Genomic DNA, 19,258 nt, shown 5'->3' with positions numbered 1-19,258 from the left:
TCGTTCAAAGACAGAACGGGGCTAAAGACAATAAGAAGGTGTACTAAGAGACTATACCCCACCTTACAGGTAAATCTTAATTGGAACATAAAAAGTAATAGTTGTATGAGCTGAAGATCCTGATCCAAACCCCTCTTTATACTGCCTTGCTCCAGAAGGACATCCCATAACTTTCCTTTGGAGAGAGGGAGAAAAAATGTGCCTCTGGAAATAGCCACCATGTCTTCTCTTAAAAGAATTCTTTAATCGAACAGAAACTTCCTGCCTCCATAATACAGAAGGTCATTAGGTTCTCTAACCAGCTTTTAAAGCCTCCATAGGGTTTGTGGGGGTGACTCACACCCAAGCGCGCTCTGGGAGGAGCAGGTGGAGCTCACAGGGGCTTGCACCCAGGGGAGCAGTCAAGGTCAGAGTTCGGACATGAGCACGCTGACGAGGGTGAAACAGAACAGGGGATCCCATTTCATACTTAAACATTTTTATAAAACCCCCCATCAGTTTTCTCAGCTTCAGTTGCCATGAATAGGTGTGCCTTTACAAATACTAGAAGAAAATGTGGCTTTTTATAAAATATCTTGTTCAGTGGAAGGTATGGTTTTGGCTTCTTTTCTGACCAAGGCTTAGACTACAGATTTGGCACTTCTCACTTGACCTGAAAGGAAGCAGATTTTTAAAGGTCCATTTAATTGGTTTGCAATATAAAACACAAATGAAGACAGTTTTCAAAATTTTATTAAATTTATTGGGGTGACACTGGTTAATAAAACTGTATAGGTTTCAAGTGTACAATTCTGTAATACATCATCTGTATGTTGTATTTGCTGACCCTAAGTCAAGTCTCCTGTCACCATATTTCTGACATTCAAACCACTTTTTATCCCAAACTTACGTGGTGTAGCCATTTTTGTGAAGATAGGAGTCACAATATCTTCCAGTTGTTGTTTCTGCTCAAAAATCTCATCAATCGAAGCTTCCAAGTGGGTTTCCAACCACTCACTTCTTATACGGCACGCAATGAGGATGTTATTCTAGAGACAGACCCAGAAAATTTACTTATTTATTGAAAAACAAAACTCTGTATATCTCTAAACCAGCACTGCCTACCAGAACTTTCTGTGATGATCTGTGTCTGCATTGCCCAATACAGCCAGCCACATGTGTAACATATATGGCCACTGAGTACTAAAAAAGTGGTGGCTACTTCGTGACTCTAGCCTGTGAGCTTAATTTTGCCTGTTTTGTTGGTTTCGTAAGAGAACTTGTAAAGTGCTTTACAAACCACGAGTGAAATGTATAACTTAACACGTTCCTAGACTTGGTGACCTCTATGCTTTAGCAATATCTAATCCTTTTCATCAGAAAGTCACAAGAAAATTCACAGCACATCCTGCAGAGAAATGCAGGAAACAACACCAAAACACATTCCTGACACCCTGAGTATATCTTGTGTGTGTGTGTGTGTGTGTGTGTGTGTGTGTGTGTGTGTGGGCACATCCAACGCAGTACACTAGTCCACATGCAGTACTCAGTATGCAGCAAATATGGCAAGCTATCTTTATAGCTGTGCATCTTTATACCATTATGTAAACTGCGATACATTAATAAAAGTATGTAGTGGATATGTTCAGATACACTGAAGTACATGATGCAGATCTGTTTTGAAGCACAATAATGGGTATCACTGGTCCTCTCCAAACAGTAGAAGATGCAGATAGACACCTCCAGGACGATTAACCCTGCTTCTGTGCCCTCCCGACGCCATCCCCTGCCCACCTCCAAGAGGCTTATACCTTTGCTTTCCTTTTAAAATAGTTTTACCCCGCCCTAACCTGTTTGGCTCAGTGGATAGAGCGTTGGCCTGCGGACTGAGGGGTCCCAGGTTCAATTCCTGTCAAGGGCATGTACCTTGGTTGCGGGCACATCCCCAGCGGGGGGTGTGCAGGAGGCAGCTGATCGATGTTTCTAACTCTCTATCCCTCTCCCTTCCTCTCTTTAAAAAATTAATAAAATATATTAAAAAAATAAAATAGTTTTACCCCATCTGTTGGCATCCCTAACAATATAGTTTGATGTTGCTTGCTTTTGAGCTTTATAAAAATCTATGTAGTCTTTGGTGAGTTTTTTTCACTCAACACAATTCTAAGATTCATTCATGTTGTTGGGTGAGATACTTACTTAGTATATCTCTATGTCACTCTTTAATATGATTTCATTACTTTCTTTCTTTTTTTTTTTTTTTTTCCTTGCTGCAAAAAGCTTTATTGTTTCATTTGGCCCAACGCATGGGAGAGGGCTCCAGGGTGGTTAAAAGAATGGCTAGTAGTTTCGGGGAGAGGCTCAGGCACAAGGCAGACACCAGGGGACGCAGAGGGGCCCCTCGAAGGCCTCTGGGCTCCAAAGGCTCCTAGTTGTGCTTGAGGGGGAGCCTTTCGAAGAGACACTCGCCCCACCCAGTGGATGTTAGTCAGGTGTCGCCCATCTTCTTAATGAGTGTCACCTGCTCCTCCAGGAAGTGGTTCTGCAGGAAGTCACGGAGCTGAGGGCCTGCGGGTAGAACCCAGAGCACGCAGCTCTAAAAGGACCTGGGTCAGGTTCTTCTCCAAGGCCAGCGTGGTTTCCATGGCATCCTGAGTTTTGCCCACTCATCCTGGGGAGGCTTCAGCTTGTCCTGGAAGAGAATGTGGCCGCTGAACTGGTTTTGCATCTTTAGGAGACACTCGGAGCCCTCGCGCCTCTTCTCCACCAACTCTCGGAGGAACTGGCCCACGCCCCGGAGAGCCACCTCTTCGGTGGAAATAGAAGCCCAGCGAGAGGTAGGTGTGGGCGGCCCGCAGAGGCAGGGGCCAGGCGGTTGACCGCAGCCTCCACTTCGGTGGGATAATTCTGATGAATTTGGGAGCTCATGCTTGTTCGGCGATAAGGAGTTAAGGTAGAAAAGAAGCTGGTGTGTTGGCTGGTCCCAGAGGTTCTGAAGGTGGTGACTGGATAAGATGCTGAACGGCGGTCGGAGGCTGGGAGAAGGGGCACCTTTTGGGTCTGTTCCGTCCAAATACTGTTGAACTGCAGAGGGCACTGCCTTTCATTACTTTTTATTAGTCCATCTCTTCTCAGTCTTTAAGGAAGAAGGGGAGGAGGGAAGGAAAATGGAAGGAGAAGGGAGCAGTAAGGACTGCCACCTACCTCAGCTTTAGTGTAAAATTAAAGATATAAGGCGAAAATCTCAAAAGACTTCAGAACAAGCAATGATCACAATGTAGTACCTTGTCTTCTTTGAAGAGTCTCCCTGGTCCCTTTTCTGATTCTGTAACAGTCGTAGAGACCTTTGTAATGTATCTTTTCAGAGCCAGCCTTGCAGCTGAAAGAACAGACAGTAAGATGTACAAAAATAAGACAAAGACCAAAAAATATGCTCAACTGTTTGTCATGGACTATTACATAGCCAGAGCTTGAAAGGGACTGTGTGGAGGAGATTTTTTTGTGTTTGTTTTCATTGAATTTCAAGAAAGACAACAACTCAACCAGCACAGCATTGGGGCCTCTGGCCTTGCAAAATTCACAGCTACCCCACATGCAAATTACATTTACCCCATCCCAGCATCCAAAAGTCTCAAGCCATTACAGCATCGATTAATTTCCTAATGTTCATTGAAAATATCATCAGCTCACAAGTCTCACATCTCATCATCTAAATCATCTAGACAACATGGGTGAGACTTCGGCATGTCCCTTCCTCCCTGGGGTAGAATTCCTCTCCATCTGTAGACCCGTGAAACTAGAAAACAAGTTCTCTGCTTCCAAAATGCAGGGGTGGGACAGGCACCGAGTAACAGTTGTAGACACTGCCATTCGAAACAGGAGAAAATGGAAGGAAACAAGGAGTCACTCGTCCCCAGTAATTCAAAATCCCACGTAGCAAACTGTTACGCGTCAAGGCCTGGGAATAGCCCTCTGCGAAGCAAGGCTCCCTCTTGGGCCTGCAGCTCCAGCAGCGCCTTCTGTCCCTCTTCATGACCCGAAGCGGATTTTTGCAGCTGATAGTTTCATCGGTCAGTTCCTGCGTGTAGACTTTGGGGAGTCTGGCAGCCTTTTTTTTTTTGTTGTTCTTTCTTCATCCCTTTGTCCAAGCGGGCAGTGTGTCTGCTAGTATAACATCCACAAAAACCTTGAGTCTCCCTGCATGTCACAGAGTCATTCCCTTGGACAAGGGGCTCCTCCACGGGCCCTCCTGGACCATCTCCTTTCTGGCCTGACTTCTGCAGAGATGGCTGCGGGGACCCTCAAGCAGCATGCCTGAGCCCTTCAGCTCCAGCAAAACACCGGGTGGCCATACCCCTGGCTTTCTCTCCAGAGCATACCTTCCTGACAGTGATTCTCCTCGTGTTAGCAGTTTTGCGATCCCGATAGGCTGAGAAGTTCCCAAAACATCAAGTCCTGTTTTCCTTTAGCATAGCAGATTCTCTCCTCAATTTATCTGACTCCTCTCACATTTTACTAGAAGCAACAGAAAGAATTCAGGCCATGTCTTCAGCACTTGGCTTCGAAATCCCTTCAGCTAAATGCCCACATTCACTTACAATTCAGCTAAGCTTCCTGCCACTGTGCTACAAGATGACCGTTCCTCCAGTTTGCTCACTTCCTTCTGAGCCCTCACCTTCTTTAATGTCCATATTTCTACCAACAGTCTACTCAAGGCTTTTTTCACCATGCATCTCAGAATTCTTCCATCTACCCATTACCCAATGTCAAAGCCACTTCCACCCACTTAGGCATTGCTTATAGCTGCACCTCATTTCCAGGCACCAACTTCCGTATTAGTTTCCTACAGCTGCTGTAACAAATTACCACCAACCTGATGGCTTAATACCACTCTGGTTTATTCTTTCACAGCTGTGGAGGCCAGGGCTCCAAACTCAGGTTCCCTGGGCTGAAGGCAAGGCCGATTCCTTCTGGAGGCCCTAAGGGGAAGACCTGTCCCTTATCTTTTTCAGCTTCTAGTGCAGCTTCAGAGAGCAGCATCCCACCCTCTGCTTGCAGGACCACACTCCTCTTCTTCTGTACCAAAGACCCCTCTTCTTCCCTCTTAGAAAGGCACTTGTGATTATATCTAGGGCCCAACTGGATACTCTCCTAATGTTAAGATCATTAAGTTAATTATATCTGCAGAGTTCCTTTTGACATGTAATATTAGGACCTGGATAACTGGGGGCCATTATCTAGCCTACCACAATCAGTATACACAATCTTGTATATGTAATTCCAAATAGGAATTTTTGAGAGGCTTAATGAAATCACTGTAAAGCTCCGCTGGGTCATCTATAGCACCTAACAATCTCTCTTCAGCCTCGTTTGCCCATGTGTAAAGTAAACATAATAAAAGGACCTTCCAGGGTCCAATTCTGACCCACACATGGAATAGTATTAATGTATATGGACAAGCTAACTGGTTTTCTTGCTTCTAGCCCTTCACAGCTTCAAACCCATCATTTATGTTGCAAACAGAACTAATTCCCTAAACTGGAAACCAAGGTTTACGTTTTGGCTCCACTAGTTGGGAGACCTGGAGTCAGTGGTGGTCTCACAATTTCAATATAGGGTGGAGTTTAGGGAAGGGACTAGTTGAAAGAGGGAACTAAGGGATTTATCATGAAACTGCATTTGTATAATAAGCACGCTGCTTTTACTGAGAGAACATATTTATTTTGGGTGTCTTGGTAGAGAAAGGAGCTTATTGAAAGCATCCTCTTAATGCCACCATGCCTGCCTTAGTCCATTCAGGCTTCGACAGCAAAACACCACAGACTGGGTAGCTTATAAGCAACAGAAATTTACTGCTCACAGTTCTGGTGGCTGGGAAGTCCAAGATCAGGCAGCAAAATGGTTGCACTCAGGTAAGAGCCCTCTTCCTTCATAGCCCTAAGGCCTTCTTAATGCATCCTCACAAGGAGGAAGGGGCTAGGGAGCTCTGTGGAGACTCTTTTAAAAGAACACTAATCCCATTCATGGGGGCTCCACCCACATGTCCTTATTCCCGTCCCCCCTCCCTCCCCCCCCCCAAGACTCCACTTCCTAATACCATCATTTGGGCATAGGATTTCAACATATGAAATTCTAGGGACTCAAACATTCAGATCACAGTAATTCCTTAACCCCTTTAACCTCAGTTTTCTCATCCATAAAATGTAAGTAATATAGTACAGTCCTCATGGAGTTGTAATGATTAGACAAAATGTAGTATACTGCATACAAATATCTTGGCACAGTGCTTGGTATACAGTGAAGCACTCAATAAGTTTACTATGTCATGCTCCTCCTCAAACTCTATAAATGACTCCCTATTGGCTACTGAAGAAAATACAGGGCCTTCCAAGGTCTATCTATCAGTTTAGGGAATTAGTTCTGTTTGCAACATCTATCTAGCTACAAGCTCTTTCCAGCTTTATTCACCCAGAGAGTCTATCCATTATTTACTTCCTGTTCCCTCTGTCCCCAGATGTCAACATGACTCACTCCTTCAGTTCCCCAGGTCTCTGCTCAAGCATCACCTTATCAGACAAGCCTTTCCTGATTGCCCTCGATAAAGTAACACACACACTCACACATTCCTCCACTCGCTGGCCATGTCATAACCCCTTACAACTCTACTTTGTTGTTCTCCATAGCACTCCATAGATCTATTTTCTATTTTCTATGTCTCCTCACTAGAAAGGAAACTCTGTGAACATAAAGATTTTATTTTGTGCCTTCTTGTATATGCATTCTGAGTTCCTAGAACAGTATTTAGCACATAGGAGGTGCTCAATAAATGTTATATGAATGTTTACACAGAATTTCTTGCTCATTATGTTTTCTCAATCTAAGATGCCTTGTCCACCTACCAAAATTCTACTCACTCTTCAAACCTGACCTAAAAACATGTCTGTGAAACTCCTAATTGTCTCAAGTAAAACTCATTGTGCTATCAGCTGTTACATGATTATAATTTGATTTAGCTCTCATTTCAGTCTACAGTATCTCGGAATTTTTATTAACTTATTCTTTGCTTCTACCTCTAGATTAAGATCCTTAAGGACAGGGTCTCTGTCTCATCTTTTTAGCAAATGCCATGCCCCCTCACCATCTCATCTTTTTTTCACATACCATGCCAAATTTCCCACCCCTCACCCACTACCTAATAGTACCACATTGCTACCAAAGGGGCATAGGTTAAAAAGGGGAGGTACTTTTTTTTGCTTAACCATTTGAAAGGAATAATATTTCACAGTAGAAGTGATTGTAGGTTGTGTAAAATGGCATAGCTACAGATATTTTTTAAGTAGATATAAAACAGCCATACTTGAGAAGGGTTGGAAGGGATATAGGTAAATTGTTTCCATGAAACTCCATTAATATGATTATAGTTTTAATTAATTAGCTAGCAAGACATTAGTAAAGTCTTCATTTTTCATAAAATTGAAGTAGCTCAAATAATTCTAGTATAAAGCAAGAAAAGTATCCCCAGGTGACTGGCTAAGTAACACCTTTTAGTTCCAATGTGGTTATGATGTCACTGACTCTGTCCATGAATCACTCTGACGGATGATGTCACAATGATCAGCAGTGTTTATTTTGCCAGGTAGAAAGACAACCTTCAGTGTCTTATTAACTAGTGCTCAGGGCATTCTTGCTCTCTCTCTGACCAGAGTTTTGGCCATAGGTTGTTTTTTTTTTATGTCCCAGTTGAGAAAGATGTCCATTCAAGGACTATCCCTGATGTTTCTTCTGTTGTTTGCCTGCTTATTGAAGGAAAATTCCTGCATTTGTGATGGAACTATCTGGGCTAAAGTTGGATGGGAGATATTTCCTGAAGAAATGCTTTATCTGAAAGTTGAGCCTTCTCCATCTCACTGCCTACCTTACCCTATGGACAAACTATGGTGCAATTTTATTAATATGGATGTAATTGCGAGTCTTGTATATCTCGTGTGTATTTTAGGACAAGCTATCTCTCTAATCCTGCTTGCTTTATCTGTGCATTACCTGTGGATGAAGTGGAAGAGACACAAGAAAGAAGTAAGTTAGTGATGCAAATAGTAATAGTCATAGGATATCAGAGTTTAAAAGACAAGATTAAGAAGGAAAGTACAATGTCAATGTCTTTTTCCTCTGCAATCTTCTGCAGTTCCCGCCATTCACCCCCAGCATCTAGCACAGTGTCTGACATATAGTAGGTGCTCAACAAATCAGTATTAAATTAGAAGGTCCTTAAAATAACCTAGTACAATCCCTCCCTTTCAAGTTACAAAATGCATCAAGAAAGTAATGAGCTACAATATGTAGAATGTACAGGAAATGAAGTTACCTGTCTGGGTCCAGAGGTAAGTCATTTGATCCTTCTCAACTGCCTCACCAATAAAATGAAGGATGTGGAATAAGATATCTGTTAGATTCCTTCCAGATCTATCTAAGAAGGCTAAGTATGTAAAAGTTGGGATGTATTTTTTAAATGGACTGTAAACTAATGTCTAATGTTTGGATAACTTTCTGGGAAATGGCACGCTTTAATTTCCCACTTTGCCAATGACACCATATTTTGAGGCAATCTTAAAAGCTCATTGACTTTTACAATAAACATATTGCTATGAAATGACCCTGATGTTACTGCCTTATACTTTGAAGCTGTTTAGTAAAGGGAAATATTTTGCTAATATTCAAATAACTTCTCCCAGCAGAATGCTCTAACCATAAAAAGCACCTTTTAAAAGTTTGTTGTTGATGATAATGATTATTACCATCTTTCACTGGGGATATACAAAAGAGCATTTTTTCCGCCCTCGGACCTGTTTTCTGTAATGACCTTTCTTTCATATAAATAAGTAATGTGTGGTGTTTCAGCATAGCTATCCAGAAAATTTCATTTGAACTACAGTAAGAAAACAACGTGTAATTTCATTTGCTTTCCCCCCTGTTAGCTGAAAAAACAAGCCTCCATAGATATAGTTGGTAATGAACCAGAAAGCCAGTCCATCAATGACATAGACCAACTACTCTTCAAACTGTTGGCCACGACATCCATGATGAGTGAGTACCTGGACCGGAAGGCCCAGCGTCCTTCGTCTAAGAAATTCAAGCCCGGAAAGCTCAAGTATAAGAACCGAGGAGGAACCAGAGGACACCAAAAACATGTGAACGTAGTTCGGTCCAAAATGGAGACCACACAGAGCGCCTAGGAGAGAACTCGTATAAGGTTCCAAATGGTTCTCTGTGAGCCTTTCTCATTTTTTTGCCACATTCTTTACTGAAACTTTGCAAAGAAGCCCAGGTTGAAGATATTTCTATTCAGCTGAAAAGGCATCCGTACTTACTAAAGTACTGGGGAAAAGACGGTCCTCAGTCACTATTCAGATTTAAGTATTTTGTTCTTTTTAATGCATCACATTACAAATCATTAATCGATCTGTAAATTAGAATCTTTAGTGTTTTAATAAATCTCTGATTTAAATAATATTTGTGACTTTCCTTGCTTTCCTGAGCAAATGTTATGGCCACAAGAAGACTTAATTTCTCATCTCAGATGCCCATTGCTAGAATAGTATGGAAGTATCAAGTAACAGATTAATTTTTTAATATTATTTTTTCCATTTTTAGTATAATAAATGATGAATTGAGTATCAACATTTTTTTTTAAATTTCTGAGTTTTGTTGCTCAGCTATCTCAATTTTTTAACAATATGGTTACCATATCTTCCAACAAATACTGGGACACTGATTTGAGACTAGGACAGAAAGTTTGATTAAAAACATGAAAAATCCCAGAAATATATGCAAGATCTAAGGCTGGGTAGAGCAAGCTTAAGGAGGGAAGGAATTGGGGGGACATCTGTAATACTGTCTACAATAACATTTAAAAAACAATCCTTTCTGGGGGGAGGTCAATGGGGGGAAAAAAAGAGACATATGTACTACTATTTGTAATACTTCAAACAATTAAAAAAATTTAAAAGAAAAAAAACAGGAGGGAATAATGGCGGCGGAATAGACAGACGTGTTCCGAGCCTTGTCCCGGAGCAGAAAGAAAGAACAGCTGAGGGACGCACAAGGAGTGTTTGTTGGCTGGTTGGGAGACAGCTGAATTCCAGAAGGAGGTGGGGGACTGCTGAACGGGGTTCCCCTGACCTGGCAGCACCAACTGCGGCTGGGTCCCCTCCCGGAGCTGCGGGCTTGGACGCGGAGTCTGCGCCATCTTGATCCGGAAAGTGGAGCTTATCTGAAGCCTGAGAATCCACAACTGCGGCACCCCAGGAACAGCTGCGAGCCCCAGAACAACGCTCCCCAACTGGCGCAAGCACACGGGTTCAGAGGAGCTCTACACTCCACCACGGAAAGGTCAGATTTCGCCTGGGATAAGGTGAGGTCTCTGGTCCCGGCGGGAGAGAGGAACGCGCGTTTTGCGGGAGCTGGAGGACCAGGGAAGTCTGTGCCTAGAAAAGTCCGTGACTGTAGGGGCTGGCGTGATCTGTGATTGTGGAAAGGGGTCCTCAGAGCTGCTAAGAGAAGGGCACTCTAAAAAGCAACCCATTTTGATCTGAAGTGCAGGGACACCCTAAGAATTTCAGGCTGTCCAGACTTACGCGCAGCCCGTGCGCTCCCTTTGTGCCTGGGTTTACTCGCAGTCCTGGAGTTCGCACACTTGGGCTTTTTCCTCTTCAAATCCTTGCTTCTGATTACTAAGCCCAATACATAGGATCACCCAGTTGGGGACACCCTGGGAGACTGCAGGGGAAAGTTGTTTTTCTGGAACCTGGGGATCGGAGCGGGGAGTGACCATCAGAGAGTCAGCTCTGAGGCAGACCACGCCCACAGGCCGGTGGCAGTGCCACAGGGAAAGAAGGCTCTAACACTGCCTAGAGAGGCCATAGATAGACCCGGAAGTCAATCCAGAAACACTGCCACCCAGGGGCTGAATCACAAATTGACTCTTGCGTAATCAAAAATAAAGGACTACGAGAAATTAAGACACACCGCCTGCTTAAAATCAGGACTGGCTTACAACACCGAAGAGCAGTGGATCGCAGGGAACTGCAATACTGTCTGGACTGAGAAACAGGCGTGCCAAACAGAAAAACAGAGGAAGTGAATGACCTTCACTACTTCACATTTTATTTTTACCTTTTATTTTTTTATTTTTTTTATTTTTTTTTTATTTTCATTTTTTGCATCTTTTAATCAAGAAACTTTTTTTTCTTTTTTCATCACTTGATTTTACCTTTTTAATGATTACATTTTTATTTTCAATCCGTATTATTACTACTGCTATTTTATCTTTTTTTTTTTTTAAAGTGTCATTTTATTTTCTCTTCATTTTATTTTGGGATTAGGGTTCTACATTCTATTTTTTATCTTTCCTTTAGCATCGTTTTACTCTATCTCAACTCTACCTTTAGGCCATCACTCTCTTCCCAACCTCCCCCTTTTCAGTGTCCTGTTTGTCTTACCCTTTTACTGCTTTAGATTTTCCCTATTCTTTCTGTTTACCCCTTGTTAAAATTTCACCCTACTTACATATCTAATCTCTAATCCCCTGCTCCAAGTCCACATACACCTCTCCCTTCGCTGTCTGAGCTATCCATAAACTTGTCCTTCTCTCTGTCCTTTTGTTGTTGTTTGCTTGAATGTAGATTATATCCAATTTTTATGCTGTTTTTGTGAGATTGTTTTGCTTATTCTTCTTTTGTTTATTTTTTTGTTTGTTTTGTGCTTCAGCTTTCCCTTGCCTCAATCTATATTAGTTGGTGTTGTAGTTTGTATTAATCCCCAGGCACTTGTTGCTGGCATTTGCTGGGATTAGTGATTGTTCTATTGGAGTTTTATCCCCAATATATATAGTCTGTTCCCCTTTCTCTCTTAGTCACTTTCTTGTCTCTCTTACTTTTTTTTTCTCTCTTTACTTTCCCTTTTCCCAATTTCATTTTCACACTCCTTTTTTCTTTTTTTCTTTCTTTCTTTCTTTTTTCCTCTTCTTCTTTCTCTCCTATCACCTAATTTGCCTTTCTCTGGTGGTCACCTTTATTGGAGGTTATTAATATCGTGAATACATTCCTGTTCAGTGCCTTGTGAGTTGTACCTGGTAGTGTTGTATTTTGTGCCTTTAAATCAACCCAGGAGAGAGAGAACTACATAACCAGACACCCAGAGAAGAGAGACCATGGGGAGACAAAGAAGCAGCCCGCATATGAAAGAAAAGCAGGCATCACCAGAAAAGGAAGTAAACGAAATGGAGGCAAGCAACCTTCCAGAAAAAGAATTCAGAGAAATGGTCATAAGGTGGCTGAAAAGAATGGAAGACAAATTCGACAATATGAGCAAGAACCAAGAGGAAATGAAGAAGAACCAAGAAGAAATGAAAAATGACATCGCTGCTGTAAAGAACTCAATAGAAAGCATCAAGAGTAGACTAGAAGAAGCAGAGGACCGCATCAGTGAGCTAGAAGACAAGATGGAAAAAAATACCCAAGAAAAGCAACTTCTAGAAAAAAAAATTAAAAGGCAGGAGGAGAGTCTAAGGGAACTTTGGGACAACACGAAACAAAACAACATCCGCATAATAGGGGTTCCAGAAGGAAAGGAAGCTGAGCAAGGAATAGAAAACCTCTTTGAAGAAATAATGACAGAAAATTTCCCAGATATAGGGAAGAAAAAACCCACACAAATCCAAGAAGCTCACAGAGTCCCAAGTAAAATGAACCCCAAAAGACCGACGCCAAGGCACATTATAATTAAATTGGCAAACACCAACGACAAAGTAAGAATCTTAAAAGCAGCAAGAGAGAGACAGAAAGTTACATACAAAGGAACCCCCATCAGACTAGCAACTGATTTCTCAACAGAAACTCATCAGGCCAGAAGGGAATGGAATGAAATATACAAAGTCATGCAAAGGAAGGGGCTGAATCCAAGAATACTGTACCCAGCAAGGCTGTCAATCAAAATTGAAGGTGAAATCAGGAGCTTCACAGACAAAAAAGGACTAAGGGAATTTATTACCACCAAACCAGCAATGCAAGAAATGCTAAAGGGTCTACTGTAAAAAAAAAAAAAAAAGAAAGAAAGAAACAGGAAGCGAAGAAGTAACACAGGGGTAAAGAATAGGAATGGCGACAAATAAGTACCTATCAATAATAACTTTAAATGTAAATGGATTAAATGCCCCAATCAAAAGACATAGGGTAACAGATTGGATAAGAAAACACGACCCATATATCTGCTGTCTACAAGAAACCCACCTCAGAAAAAAAGACGCACACAGACTGAGGGTGAAGGGATGGAAAAAGGTTTTCCAGGCAAATGGAACTGAAAAAAAAGCTGGGGTAGCAATACTTATTTCTGACAAATTAGATCTCAAACTGAAGGACATAACAAGAGATAAGGAAGGCCATTTCATAATACTAAAGGGAGCAATCCAACAAGAAGAAATAACTCTGGTAAACATATATGCACCCAATACAGGAGCACCCAAATACATAAAAAAACTCCTGGAGGATATTAAGGGAGACATTGACAGCAATACAACCATAGTAGGAGACTTTAATACCCCACTATCACCATTGGACAAATCCTCTAAACAAAACATCAGCAAAGAAACATCAATCCTAAATGACTCACTAGACCAGATGGAATTAATTGACATCTTCAGAACATTTCACCCCAAAGCCACAGAATATACATTCTTCTCAAGCGCACATGGGTCATTTTCAAAGATAGACCATATGTTGGGACATAGGCAAAGTCTCTTCAAATTCAAGAAGATAGAAATCATATCAAGCATCTTCTCAGACCACAGTGGCATAAAACTGGAAATCAACTACAATAAAAACAACCCAAAGAAATCAAACACATGGAGACTAAACAGCATGCTATTAAACCATGACTGGGTTACCAGAGAGATCAAAGAAGAAATAAAAAACATCATGACAACAAATGACAATGAAAACACTACAATCCAAAATCTATGGGACACAGCGAAAGCAGTCTTGAGAGGGAAGTTCATAGCTCTACAAGCCTACTGCAAAAAACAAGAAACAGGGGTAATAAATTACCTAACCCAACAACTCAAAGAGTTAGAAAAAGAGCAACAAGAAAAGCCCAGTGTAAGCAGAAGGAAGGAAATAATAAAGATCAGAGCACAGATAAACGACATAGAGACCAAAGAAACAATACAAAAGATCAACAAAACCAAGAGCTGGTTCTTTGAAAGGATAAACAAGATTGATGAACCTCTAGCCAGGCTCACCAAGAAGCAAAGGGAGAGGACCCAAATAAACAAGATCAGAAATGAAAGAGGTGAAATAACAACAGATCCCGCCGAAATACAAAGGATTGTTAAAAAATACTATGAACAACTCTATTCCAACAAACTGGACAACCTGGAGGAAATGGACATATTCCTAGAAAAATATAACCTTCCAAAACTCAATCAGGAAGAATCTAAACAGCTCAACATGCCAGTAACTATGGAAGAAATTGAAGCAGTCATCAAAGAGCTTCCGGCAAACAAAAGCCCGGGGCCAGACGGCTTCACAGGAGAGTTCTACCAAACATTCAAGGAAGAACTAAAACCTATCCTCCTCAGACTATTCCAAAAAATTCAAGAGGAAGGAACACTTCCCAGCTCCTTCTATGAAGCCAAGCATCACCCTAATACAAAAACCAGATAAAGACAACACAATGAAGGAGAATTACAGGCCAATATCCCTCATGAATGTAGATGCCAAAATCCTCAATAAAATTCTAGCAAATAGGATCCAGCAGTACATCAGAAAGATCATACACCATGACCAAGTAGGATTTATCCCAGGAATGCAAGGATGGTTCAATATCCGCAAATCAATAAATGTGATACATCACATAAACAAATTGAGAGATAAAAATCACATAGTCATATCAATTGATGCAGAAAAAGCATTTGACAAAATCCAACACCCTTTCTTGATAAAAACTCTCAACAAGGTGGGAATAGAAGGATCATACCTCAACATAATAAAAGCTATATATGATAAACCCACAGCTAACATCATACTCAATGGGCAAAAACTAAAACCATTTCCCCTAAGAACAGGAACAAGACAGGGATGCCCACTCTCACCACTCCTGTTTGACATAGTACTGGAAGTATTAGCCACTGCAATTAGACAAGAAGAAGAAATAAAAGGCATCCAAATTGGAAAAGAAGAAGTAAAGCTGTCCTTATTTGCAGATGACATGATATTGTACATAAAAAACCCGAAAGACTCCATCAAAAAACTAACAGACTTAATAAATGAATTCGGCAATGTAGCAGGATACAAAATTAACACCAAGAAATCTATGGCATTTCTATACACCAACAATGAACTTACAGAAAGAGAGACTAAAAAAGCAATCCCATTTTCCATCGCACCAAAAAAATTAAGATACTTAGGAATAAACCTAACCAAGGAGGTAAAAGACCTATATGCGGAAAACTACAGGACACTGAAAAAAGAGATAGAGGAAGATGTAAACAGATGGAAGAACATACCATGTTCATGGATTGGTAGAATCAACATCATTAAAATGTCCATACTACCCAAAGCAATCTATAGATTCAATGCACTCCCCATTAAAATACCAACGGCGTATTTCACAGACCTAGAAAGAACTCTCCAAAAATTCATCTGGAATAAAAAAAGACCCCGAATAGCCACAGCAATCCTGAGAAAGAAGAATAAAGTAGGAGGGATCTCAATACCAGATTTCAAGCTGTATTACAAAGCCACTGTCATCAAAACAGCCTGGTACTGGCACAAGAACAGACATATAGATCAATGGAACAGAATAGAGAATCCAGATATCGACCCAAACCAATATGCGCATTTAATATTTGACAAAGGAGGCATGAGCATACAATGGAGTCAAGACAGTCTCTTTAATAAATGGTGTTGGGAAAATTGGACAGATACATGCAAAAAAATGAAACTAGATCACCAACTTACACCATACACAAAAATAAACTCAAAATGGGTACAGGACTTAAATATAAGACGGGAAACCATAAAAATACTGGAGGAATCCACAGGCAGCAAAATCTCAGACATATGCCAAAAGAACTTTTTCAGTGATACTGCCCCTAGGGTAATGGAAGCCAAACAGAAAATAAACAAATGGGACTACATCAAAATAAAAAGCTTTTGCACAGCAAAAGAAACCATCAACAAAACAACAAGAAACCCCACTGTATGGGAGAACATATTTGCAAATGGTATCACTGATAAAGGTTTAATTTCCAACATCTACAGGCAGCTTATACAACTTAATAAAAGGAAGATAAATGATCCAATAAAAAAATGGGCAACGGACCTAAATAGAAGCTTTTCGAAAGAAGACAGAAGGAAGGCCAAGAGACACATGAAAACATGCTCAAAGTCACTAATTATCCGAGAGATGCAAATCAAAACAACAATGCGATACCATCTCACACCTGTCAGAATGGCTATCATCAACAAATCAACAAACGACAAGTGTTGGCGAGGATGCGGAGAAAAAGGAACCCTCGTGCACTGCTGGTGGGAATGCAGACTGGTGCAGCCACTGTGGAGAACAGTATGGAGTTTCCTCAAAAAACTGAAAATGGAACTCCCATTTGACCCAGTAATCCCACTCCTAGGAATATATCCTAAGAAACCAGAAACACCAATCAGAAAGGATATATGCACCCCTATGTTCATAGCAGCACAATTTACAATAGCTAAGATTTGGAAACAGCCTAAATGCCCATCAGCAGATGACTGGATCAGAAAACTATGGTACATCTACACAATGGAATACTATGCTGCCGTAAAAAAGAAGGAATTACTACCATTTGTAGGCACTTGGATGGAATTAGAGAACATTATGCTAAGTGAAATAAGCCAGTCAATGAAAGAAAAATACCACATGATCCCACTCATTTGGGGATAATGAAAAACATTATAAACTGATGAACAAAAAGATAGTTACAGAGGCAGTAAAGCATCAAACAGACTGTCAAATTACAGTGGTAAGGTTAGGGAGAGGTGGGGGAAATAAGAGATCAACTGAAGGACTTATATGCATGTATATAAGAGTAACCAACGGATGCAAAACATTGGGGGGTGAGGGCATATATGGGAGTGGGGTGGGGGTCGGGGGCAATGATAAGAAATGTACACATATAATACCTTAATAAAAATTTGAAAAAAGAAAAAATAAGTAAATAAATAAAGTATTACATATAGTAAAAAAAAAAAAAAAAAAAAAAAAAAAAAAAAGAAAAAAACAAAAAAACAAAAAAACAAAAAAACAAACAAAAAGATTTGCTGAAAGAATAAAATATATAAGTGCCTTGTTTCTTTAAAAAAAAAAAAAAAAAAAATCCTTGGCCCTAGCTGATTTGGCTCAGTGGATAGAGCGTTGGCCTGGGGACTGAAGGGTCCTGGGGGGTTCAATTCCAGTCAAGGGCACATGCACAGGTTGCAGGCTCAATCCCCAGTAGGGGGCGTGCAGGAGGCAGCCAATCAATGATGTTTCTATCTTCTCTCCCTTCCTCTCTGAAATCAATAAAACTATTTTTTTCAAGGTCATTTATGGTTCCACTTTCCAGACTTTCCTCCTTCCTCCCATGCTTCCTTAGCACAACTCTACCCACATTTCCACAGGTGTTTGTTCTATCCCTTTGGCATTTTGAACTATCAACTAATGGCTGCTCAGAGAATGCTGATATATTTTTCTTTTAATGGAGGACTCTTGAACACTTAAAAACCTTGAAAATCCAAAGAAATTTCTTTCTAACAGTGGAATTTTCAGCAGTATGGAGAGGACTCTTTGGGGTAGGGAATCCTCAACCCCTTAAACCTCTCCAGATGCCTCCTACTCTAATCACTAGAACAGGGAGTGGAAGTGACTTATACTCTTGGAAGTCTGAATTACACAAACGTGAAATGTTGAATAGTCTGTGTTTCTGACATTCCAGAGCTATGTGCACTTGAAGCTCCAATCCTTACAATTCTGTCACTGGTCTGGAAACAGAATAATAGTTGATAGTATTAGCACCTTTCATCTTCATCACTAGGAAATGTTAGGTATCATTCCCCTGAGAAGGTAAGGACCCAAACAAAAACAGATGGGTATTAGGGAGAGGAAAACAATAAAACTCCACACCCATACACCTCAAACTGTTTCTTTTCAGAAAAGTAACAGCAAAATGTGTCCCTGGATTGTTTCTTAAGTACTATGGGTCATTCTTCAAAAATGGGTGGGGTGTTGTGGGGTTTTTTTTGGGGGGGAGGGGAGGTTGTCCAAGATCACATAGGTTTCAAGTGGAGATACCCCTACGTAAACTCAAGCAATCTGAGCAAGAGCCCATGTACTTATGCTTTTATTACTCCGCAGCTTACGTGTGCAAACTAGGACTTGTGTTCCAGTAAAGCAGTCTTGTCACTGTCCTTCAAACATGCCACTTATTTTCACTCCCAGCTCTTAGCGTTAGCTCACGCCCGTTTCCTTCTATTGTATTTTCAAATCCCACCCATTCTTCAAGGCCCAGCTCAACTCCAACATGCTCTGACTTCATGACCTCCGTCCACTTCAAAGCATGTATGATCATCTGCTCTGCTGATTTTAACCCTTCATCATAGTCTCTCTGGTATTATTACTGACATGTACCTACCGTTTATCAACCCCCACCTAACAAATGTCCAGATGGCAGGAACAACCAATTGTACCTACAACAATGCTCAGTGAGCATTTATTAAATGCTTGCTAAAAACTTGAGTGCAAATTACTACATAAAATGAATGCCATGAACTTCATATTTACTAATTGTTCAACCAATGTTTGTATGCATGCAAATCTCTAAGCCATATTCTACAAGGCTGTGGAAATGACGTATACGAAATATTAGTATGGCTTTTTGACCTTTGATGGAAGCATAGCATACATACAAATGAATCAGTCAGCTTACTGATACCTTGTGGGTATCCTTACCTGCCCAGTCCAGGAATTCAATGCACTCGGTCTGGGAATACCGAGCAGCAACATCTCGAGCTCGCTCTTGCCGGAAGTTCAGAGCTTCTATATCAACATCCAGTTCCACCACGAGCACTTTCAAAGTTTCCAGACGACCCCAGGCTGCAGCACAGTGTAAGAGTGTATAACCTGACAAACAGCATGAGGACGGTCAGGCCAAATGGACTACACTCTTCAAGATTCGTCATTGCAATATTATTATTGAGCAGTTACTGTTTACCAA

General features: G+C 40.9%; 2 protein-coding genes across 2 annotated transcripts in view; one reads left to right on the top strand and one right to left on the bottom strand.

Annotated features, from left to right (window-relative positions):
* Positions 1-579: 579 nt before the first annotated feature.
* ANKRD45 (ankyrin repeat domain 45) overlaps positions 580-19,258 on the bottom strand; it is a gene marked incomplete at both ends in the record, with an annotated part of 21,058 nt that continues 2,379 nt past the window's right edge. The window contains 5 exon segments of the mRNA XM_080647810.1: positions 580-621; positions 624-652; positions 890-1,028; positions 3,261-3,355; positions 18,994-19,164. Coding sequence (XP_080503936.1) covers positions 580-621; positions 624-652; positions 890-1,028; positions 3,261-3,355; positions 18,994-19,164 — 476 coding nt within the window.
* TEX50 (testis expressed 50) lies at positions 7,726-9,475 on the top strand (the record flags this gene model as incomplete). Its single annotated transcript, XM_080649111.1, has 2 exons — positions 7,726-8,049; positions 8,949-9,475. 2 exons carry the CDS (start codon positions 7,726-7,728, stop codon positions 9,204-9,206), a joined length of 582 nt encoding a protein of 193 aa, XP_080505237.1. The 3' UTR covers positions 9,207-9,475.

This window comes from Plecotus auritus (genome assembly GCF_963455305.1).
Source record: "Plecotus auritus genome assembly, chromosome: 12".
NCBI lineage: Eukaryota > Metazoa > Chordata > Mammalia > Chiroptera > Vespertilionidae > Plecotus > Plecotus auritus.
This window is presented reverse-complemented; position numbering and strand designations above follow the sequence as displayed.